The 9463-nt window shown below is 41.9% G+C and overlaps 1 protein-coding gene across 1 annotated transcript in view; it reads right to left on the reverse strand.

The window, feature by feature from the left end:
* Window positions 1-5481, reverse strand: part of LOC310773702 (fidgetin-like) — a gene marked incomplete at both ends in the record, with an annotated part of 48615 nt that extends 43134 nt beyond the window's left edge. Inside the window, one exon of the mRNA XM_083633633.1 lies at window positions 5457-5481. Coding sequence (XP_083489759.1) covers window positions 5457-5481 — 25 coding nt within the window. The remainder of the gene's footprint in view (window positions 1-5456) is intronic.
* Between the last annotated feature and the right edge of the window lie 3982 nt (window positions 5482-9463).

Genomic DNA, 9463 nt, shown 5'->3' on the forward strand with positions numbered 1-9463 from the left:
AGGGGGAACTTCAAACAGGGGGGGGGGGGGGGGGGGTTCTGAGTTCAAAGAAATTGAGATAATGTGTTTAATGCTGGAATTAACATGGAAATGAATTTAGCAGAACATCTCCTCTGGAAGTCTGGAAAATGCCGTCCCCTTCAAGGCTCCGTTAACTGGACCTTAACTGACCCTGGATCTGCTGTAGTCCGCCTCTCTGGGTTAGTGCTTAGGGTTAGGTGACCCACTTCTAAAACTGTGTCATCTGTTTTCATCTTGCATTCACACTTCACACTTCAATTTCATTTTTTCCTCTGCTTTTTTTCTTATGTGAACGTGTGGTTACATAATTTACCACGGATTTAAGAATATAACTCCAGAATTGCTCTTATTTAAACATATTTTAACATGGATATTTTATGATATCTTATCTTGGTTGGATATCTATCAGTCTATTTTATTTCCCTCCATCACATCTTGTGTATTGACTTAATTCTCACGAGAAAATAGATATCCACACAAATCTTATCAAACACAACTGGTTTTTCAAGTGTCACGTATTATCAGGGTGCCAGAATACATAAAAACCATGATGGTGGTATTACATATCACGGCTTACAGCTGGCTCTCCAGTTGTAAGCTGTAACTCTAAGAGTCTGTCTTCTATGGATCCTCCTCGCCTTAAGTACACCCATCAGATTTTGACTGGATAATAACCAGACAGCACTGGGAGAAAGACATGGGGGCAGACAGACAAGAATGAATATAAATCGGTGTTTGTGTGTGTGTGTGTGTGTGTGTGTGTGTGTGTGTGTGTGTGTGTGTGTGTGTGTGTGTGTGTGTGTGTGTGTGTGTGTGTGTGTGTGTGTGAGGATGACGTGTGTGTTTGAGAGAAAGGTCGACTTCAATTGCAACAGGATCTGTGCTGTGCGTTTTGAAAGGGGGAGCAAAAGACAATACCCCAAAAAATCAGCCAGCAACTGTCAATCAAAACAGCAATGGTAAAAGAAAAAAACATTTGAAAAAATAAATAAAAATAAAAAACAGCCAGTAAGCTCCTTCCAATTCTGAGGAAGAGCAACTGTGTGTGTGTGTGTGTGTGTGTGTGTGTGTGTGTGTGTGTGTGTGTGTGTGTGTGTGTGTGTGTGTGTGTGTGTGTTGGGGGGGTGTGGGGGGTGTAGAGGGTGGGAGTGTGTGTGTAGCAGAGCAAGAGGTGTCAAGGATTTTAAGGATTGGCGTCCGCTCATCTACGGCGAAGCGCGTCTCGCGGGCCCCGGGCCGGCGCGCGCGGCGCTGCTACCCGACAGCTGCCCGCCATCTCCGGGAGGAGGATCACTTAGATCGGCGAGGAGGGGCTGTCAGCGAGTGTGCAGAGAAACACACAAAGACTACACATACACACAGCCCTCGCTACAGCTAGCTGACACACTGGCCCGAGAGAGAGAAGAGAGAGAGAGAGAAGAGAGGGAGAGAGAAGAGAGGGAGAGAGATAGAGAGAGAGGGAGAGTGGACAGAGTGAAATAGATGAGAGGCAGCGAGGAGACAAGACAGGCTGATGTACTGTCGAGCAAACATGGAAAAACGGGAGGAAGGGAGGGACAGAAAGATGAGAAGAGAGAGAGAGAGAGGGAGGGAGAGAGAGAGAGAGAGAGAGAGAGGGAGAGAGGGAGGAAGAGAGAGAGAGAGAGAGAGAGAGTGAAATAGACAGACAGGTCCGAGAGGGATTTGTTGTATTTGCATGCGTTGGGCTCCTGTGGGGGGTCTCGCCGCTCCGCGAGCCGAGAGCCACAAAAGACAACACTTAACATATTTGCTAAAAGATGACAACCCTGCCTGCGTCTCGTTTCATTTTGAAGGGGCCCCTTTGTCAGGAGAAATCCACTGATATGGACGCGCCAGAGAGAGACTAACAAACATCTGTCTCTCTCTCAGTATATCTCAAAAAGAACAATATCCCCTCTATCTCTCTGCCCATCTCCTTACATCTAGCGTCTTGGGCACAATGTCCCGTGGGGCGGGCTGGCTGGTGCGCGGCTGGCTCCAGAGTCTGGTAAAACAGGCCTTAATGCTAAACATTACAGACTGATAGAAAGTGTCAGGAGAATGTATTTATACGGGCCCACTGGGACTAGCTTAGCCACCCTCGCGCCAATGCCGACTCTCTCTATTCATTTGAGGAAGAGTGGGTATTTAGATAAATAGAAGGCAAGTGTAAAGGGCTCCCTGTTTGTAAAGCAGTTTTCTTCTATTTCCTCTTCTCTCTGCTCTCTCTGTCCCTATTAGCTGGAGATGTGAGGCGATACGTTACGTGTATAATGAGAGGGGATTATTGCTACTGTCACTGCAACGCGCTCACACAGAGAACACAGCTCAAACGCAGGACGCTAGCAAACAAGCTGGAGAAATAAACACCTCCGAGGAGTTACATTATTTAGATTGCACACATAACCTACTATAAGGCGTTCATACACACACGCACATAAAATAAGATGATATTTCAGGGTATTTCTGCTACTAGGGCTGGGCGATATTGGCAAACTCAAATATCACGTTTTTGTTTTTTTACCAAATACCTCAATATCGATATTGCGATGATATTTGAAGAATGACTATTGGTGCTTTCACAAAATATTTATTTACACATGAGATTTTTGATAAAGAATCATCCGTAATGTGGATATCATGACTAAATGTGGAAAAAAACAAGGCAAATAATAGAACAGCTACAAACCAGTCTGGTAAGTTCAGAAAATGACATCACTTTACTGTAATGCAGCCTTTAAAATCAAGAAAAGACAATACTTACTATGCCATCCATAATCTAAGACGATATCTACAGTAGTCTCATATCATGATATCAATATAATATTGATATTGCCCAGACCTAATTTCTGCGATAATGATATTGTTGACGATATGAGAAAATACAGAAAAATGTTTGATACTCCAAGAACATACAATTGCAACAAAATAAGCGTTATAGTTGTATATGTCAGCATCAAGAGTTTGCCTTCAAATAATCAAATATGCCTTCAAACATTACCGTGGTTTGTTGTACATGCTCTTTTATAACCAAACCACTTCCACAGTCACAAGTCACTCCCGTCACACAGGTAACAGTGTGACATCATTACAGTATGTCACAAGTCAGAATATTGCCATTATCATGATATGAATATTTGTTGACGATATGAATATGAATTGTACCGGTATTATCGTAAATGACACGATATGGCACACCCCTAAAACACACACACACACACACATACACACACACACACACACATACTGCATACACACGCACACGCAAATACACTAACTTGCACCTCCCATCACCCATGCCATCCATCCCAACCATTCCGCTATCCATCTTCAACAATGTTATTATTTCACACAGAAAATCATAACAGCGATGAAGCAAACAGATGGCTGCAGAAGACTCCCTTCAATGATGTCTTTCAAAATAGCTCTAAGGTGGCCAATAAAGTCACAAATCAAAATCACAAATAGAATCTGCAGTCAGTCAGTTGGTAGACAAGTTATAAACAAATAAAATTTGACATTACATTGCTGGAAAAATGATGGATTTCACTAATTACCTGCTATGTACTGTAAATATACGCTCATCTATATATTCTTATAATATTAGCACAAAATAATGACTATGTCAACAATAAAATATTCAAAAAGGAAGCTTTTGATGTGAAGTTCTAACATATCTTTTCATTAAATCTTAAGTTTGTGAATGCACACACACGCACACGCACACGCACACGCACACGCACACACACACACACACACACACACACACACACACACACACACACACACACACACACACACACACACACACACACACACACACACACAAACCCACCTATACACACAAATGTGCATGCAAACATGATTAGGCTATAATGCAATAAATGCATGGCCAGTATGTATAATCACAATGTACACACAAACAAGCACATCAGCAGGAGAGAAAGTGAGAAAACCGCAAATTAAAGGAAATAGACGTGTGTGAACCCTATGAGACTTGAATGAGAGACATAGAGAGAGAGAGAGGGAGAAGAGAGAGAGAAGAGAGAGAGCGGTCAAAGGTGAAAGGTTGAGTCCTCACTAATAATTGATACAAAAACGGAGAATGTGCGATGGTGGAACTCACCCTTGACACAGAGAAGTTTCACTATCTGCTTTATAATGTGATTATTCATTAGGAAACTATCTGCAGCATTTGCAGTTGTATCAGGGTGGGATGGCTATTTTGAATATCAACAATCCGCCAATTGTTCTAAATGAATGTGAAGGGCTGACTTGAGAAATTCACCGCACAGTTCCAGTAATGACAGCCAAACAACTCACACGGAACGCAGCCTAAATAAAATATTTTTTAAAGTAGCCTATACAAATCACACTTTAAATTTGGATGTTATCCGTCACTGTCCCACTCAAAACTAAAACATTTTGAATCATATCCTCTAACAACGATGCAAAATGTATTCTTCTAGCAAAATAGGAAGAATAATGTTAATGTTCATTCGTGTTGTTAATGTTAATTCATGATTCCCTCATAGCATCGCTTTAATAGATATTAGTCATTGCACCTTCAGTGTAAAGCACAATGTAATGCAATGAGGCACAACTAATAAAAATCATGATCATAAATATGCATTTTCACTTTACGCTGATTGAGGCCTAATTCACCCACAACCAATCACATTACATTCACATGATCCTGTTCATGAAATCATTAGTGAATTTGGCTGAATGCATTTTTTATGTTTGAATCGACAAACTCTGCAGTGTGTGTGTGTGTGTGTGTGTGTGTGTGTGTGTGTGTGTGTTAAAACACAACCGAAATGAGCAAACAATGGCCAACTGCTGTCACATATCCGCCTTATTAATCCATATAGACCTGCTTTTTTAAACAATCTGGTAAAATAGAGACTTGCAGCTTTAATTAAAGTTTAAATAAAAATGTTAGGGCTGTAAGTTAGAAACCCTGCAATCTAAAACTATACTGTGGAAAGCACATTATGGTCACCAATAAGTTATTATAATAATAAAGTCATAATAAGTAGGCATGTTGGTGTGGCTGTTGCAGGTGCACTGAGGCAGTCGTGTAAATATGTTTGGTCTATGAAAGGTGCACAACTGCATGACAACTGTGCAGCCTTCTGCGTTGTTTTTCCTCTGAATATGAGGAAAATATAAAGACAAAAAAACAACCATGGCAGTTGAAATTCTAATAGCCTACTTATATTAAAGAAATATATATTGTAAAAATAATAAAAGAAAATGATTAATTTAAGCTGACAATGTTTTAATATAAAAAGACTGACAAATGGAGATTTTTCTTTGCTTGTTTTTCATATAATAGGCAGCCTGCCATCATCTCAGTTTTTACAGCCCACAATATAGCCAATAAAGCCCCCATGTAGGGCAGAAAGAAGTTGATGGAAAAAACAACCTACCATAGACGCTGCTGCTGCTGATCATGTCGTGCTGTAGCGGGGAGAGGAAGAGGAGAGGAGAGCATCGGCATTAACTGCTGCTAGAATAGGAGGAATTCCCCCAAAACACACAGACAGCTCGCTTTACATTACAAGACAAGTACACTTGTGCCCTTCCTTCAGCATCTCATCGGATTTCAGCCTCGTCTGAAATGCGGGCAACTCAATAGGATAGCCTGCCTCTATCTAACCTACATGCATATCATTAGAAAGTGGATGTGAGGGAAGGTGAGGAGAGGACCCTCCAGTCCAGCCATGCAAAAATCAACTGGTGTGGTGGCCAGTGCAGATGAGAGGAGAGAGGGGCTGTTTGGGGATGACGCCCGCAGTGAAGTTATATGTGTTGATGATGACGCCCTCAAATGTCCAAGAAGCAGCGCTTCTAAAAAATACATGGTGCGGTAGGTAGGCTACTGCTGTGACATTGTATCCGCGCTTACCAAGCATGCATAGGCAACTTGTTGTAACCGTATCACCACAGCCGACTGGGCAAAAGAAAAACGCTCTCCTATCCTATACATGCAAGTTGGGTCTTATTTATCCCCATGTGGTTCTATAGCCGACTACTGCACACAGACGCGGGGCACCATACAGTGCAGCCTATACATGCCCATGCGATTTAGCCGAGACGCAGGTGCGCTCTTTCAAAAGAAATCACATTAAAAACGTGCGTAATTCGCTCTCAGGTATCGTTTGCATTTGAGGGAACTTGTGAAATGAGAAACTGTCCATGCACACCGCCTAAATAGAGCGCCCTAGCCTCTCTCTGTGATCGTTGGTCTCGTCCACACACACAGACAGCCAGACAGACAGACAGACGCGCTGCTGGCTTTGACCACTCTGTCTAATTGCAGACGCAGCGGATCCCAGGCAGGACTATCCTTGCCTTGCTTACCTGTTTTTGTTGCGACAGGTCGAGCTCTCTGGGGGTAGGCTTTAGGGGAGCATCGATCCAGGCGAGGACTTGTGCCGAGGAATGCGCCGTTGGTGAGGGTTAAGCCGGGCTGCGTGCGAGCTGAAACCATCCCAAGTGAACGCAGGAAGCACTGACCACAGCCACTGCCATGTTGGAATTTCACCAACCAACCCTGCCTGAACAGAACAGCTGCTTACAGACTGACCAGTACGCTCCCCACTGCGCATGCGTCCAATGGAGGAGAGAGAGAGAGAGAGAAAAAAAGAAAAAGAATGAAAAAGAAAGACTAAAAAAAAATCCAATTATTGCCCATAAGGTTATTATGGGCGTCAATTGGGGATGGCCAGGCTGGCAGAGTGGGCACCGCGGCCATGGCTTAGTCTAAGTGAGTTCAAATTTGATTTTGTACTTTTTTTTAAAATAGGCTAATGGAGAGCTACATCAAGGACAAATTGCCAGAAATCAATTTGGAGGCCATATGGCTATAAAGTCACACCAGCAAGCATTTATTCAGGACCAGTGAGGGCAAAACATATCCATTACTGTCATGAATCCTGACTTTCTTTACATAATCTGAAGCATGTGCCAAATAGGAGGTACTGTAAGATAGCTTCATTTGTTTCCAATGCATATCAACTGTAAGAAAAGAGATTTGAACCCTCAGCCCCAAGATTGTTAAATTGTAAGTGTGGTTCTCTACCATCTGAGCTAACCAGCCTATTATTCGGTAGAGCAGTACTATGGATCTGTAGAGCCTCAGACTAAGTATTATATCCACATACTACTTTCTGTTCAAGTACTTATAGTTTTGAAGATATATCCCACCCAAATACTACCTTCTCTCTAAATACTTATAGTTTTAAAGGTATATTCCATCCAAATACTACTTCATGTCCAAGTACTTAGGTACCGTATGTTTCAGCCAAATGCTACTTCTCTCTAAGTACTTGTGTTTTAAAGCACAGAATATACCTTCAAAACTATAAGTACTTGGACTCAAAGTAGTATTTGGGTGGAATATACCTTCAGAACTATAATACTTGGTCTCCAGCTCTACAGATCCATAGTATGTCTTGAATTTATTACGTATAATGATGTTTCACTTTATATTAGGATACACAAAAAGAGTAACTAATGGACAGGTAATTATTAAGTACTCATAAACTACTCAGTATGATGCACCACTTTACAATAGGGTACACAAAAGAGTAACCAATGTACAGGTAATAATTAAGTAATGATTCAGTAGCCTACTCGTAAACTACTGAGTATGATGCACCGCTTTACAATAGGGTACACAAAACTAGTAACTAATGGACAGGTAATAATTAAGTAATGAGTAACTAACAATTAACTATATACTCACAAACTGACCATTGACTAATGAGTAATTACTCTACTAAGGAACTAACAAATAATCATGAACTAATGATTAACTACTATACTCACAATGTGACCTTAACTAATGATTAACTAATGATTATTTAATATATTCACAAACGGACATTTATTAATCATTAACAAACGATTAACTACTCTACTCATGGAACTGACCGACTAATCATTAAGTAATCATTAACTACTCTACTCAGGAACTTAGATACTAATCATTAACTAATGACCTACTCATTAACTATGATTAACTAGTGATTGACTAATGATGATTATTCATTAACTACTACTACTACCAGTACTACTAGTAACTACTACATTCTTTGTGTACGTTATTGTAAAGTGTTACCGGAAGTTCTAGATGCAGGGACTTTGCCATACTGTAGTTCAGCCATTCCCAACCTGTATGTTGGCCGGGGCCCACTGGTGGGTCGCAAAGGTATTGCAAGTGGGCCGCCAAATCATTTGCAAAACATTACGATCTTCATGATGTTTTTTAAATTATTATTATGTATTAGAATGCATTTATCCGGGGGGTACGGTGGTGCAGTGATAAGCGCTGTCGCCTCACAGCTCGAAGGTCCTGGGTTCGATTCCCACCTGGGACGCTGTGAGCGCTGAAGGAATGCGTGCCCGTCCGCATGTCCTCGAGTGCCCACCGCCTGGGTGGGGTCGTCAAAAGGGCCTTTCTGTGTAGAGTTTGCATGTTCTCCCCGTGCCTCCCGGGGGTTTCCTTCATATAGCAACCCCTTCACCAAAACATGCAATATCCTGGTTGCTAATGTGGTTCCTCCTCTGGTCATTAAGGGCGCCTGTTCAGAGGGAGGGGAACTGGTTGGAATAGCGTGAACCTCCCACGTGCTATGTCCTACCGGTGAAGCTTCCTCTGTCAGGTGAAAAGAAGCGGCTGGCTAACTGCCCATGTCTCGGAGGAAGCATGGAGCCAGTTTTGGCTCTCCCCAGATCGGCAGAGGGTGGAGTAGCAACCAGGATAAATAAATTAAATTAGCACTAATGGGGGATAAAAATGGGATAAAAAATCGGTGAAAAAAATAATAATGCATTTATCCATTGTTGAATGCTATCGTTATTTATTTTGTAATCAATTATTCGTTAATAAGCCTAATGCAGACATGGAGATTTAGAAATTAAAAATCCGTTTTAGTTTCTGCTTTCTGTGTGGTGCTGATGGACAGCTCTTTTTATCGTTAAAATAAAAAGTGCTCTGAGAAGGTATTACGGTATTTGGCCTCCGTAATATTTACGGTAGGATGTGGGCCGCACACATTTTTTAGATTTTCAAGTGGGCCATGAGGGGGAAACAGTTGGGAGCCGCTGCTGTAGTCTTTACCATGTTGTTGACATGTTGATGAGACAAAAGACTAATGGATATTTCACCATTACAGTCAGTATACTGTACCAGGGGCAATGGAGGGGCAGTAGGGCATTACTGTAATACCCCTCCCTCCCTCCCTCCCACACTCCCTCCCTCACTCCACCTCCGTGCGACACTCGCTGGCTGTATCTCCCAGTGATAATTATAGCACCAATGTGGAATTAGCAATTGGAGCCCTAATTAGAATGAAAATGTCCCAGTTAGCACGTTATCAAAGCATCAGCAGGGAGACCATATTTAAACAAGACATCAAAGATGGAGTAA

The sequence above is a fragment of the Poromitra crassiceps genome (assembly GCF_964638095.1).
Source record: "Poromitra crassiceps genome assembly, chromosome: 3".
In the NCBI taxonomy this organism is placed as follows: domain Eukaryota; kingdom Metazoa; phylum Chordata; class Actinopteri; order Beryciformes; family Melamphaidae; genus Poromitra; species Poromitra crassiceps.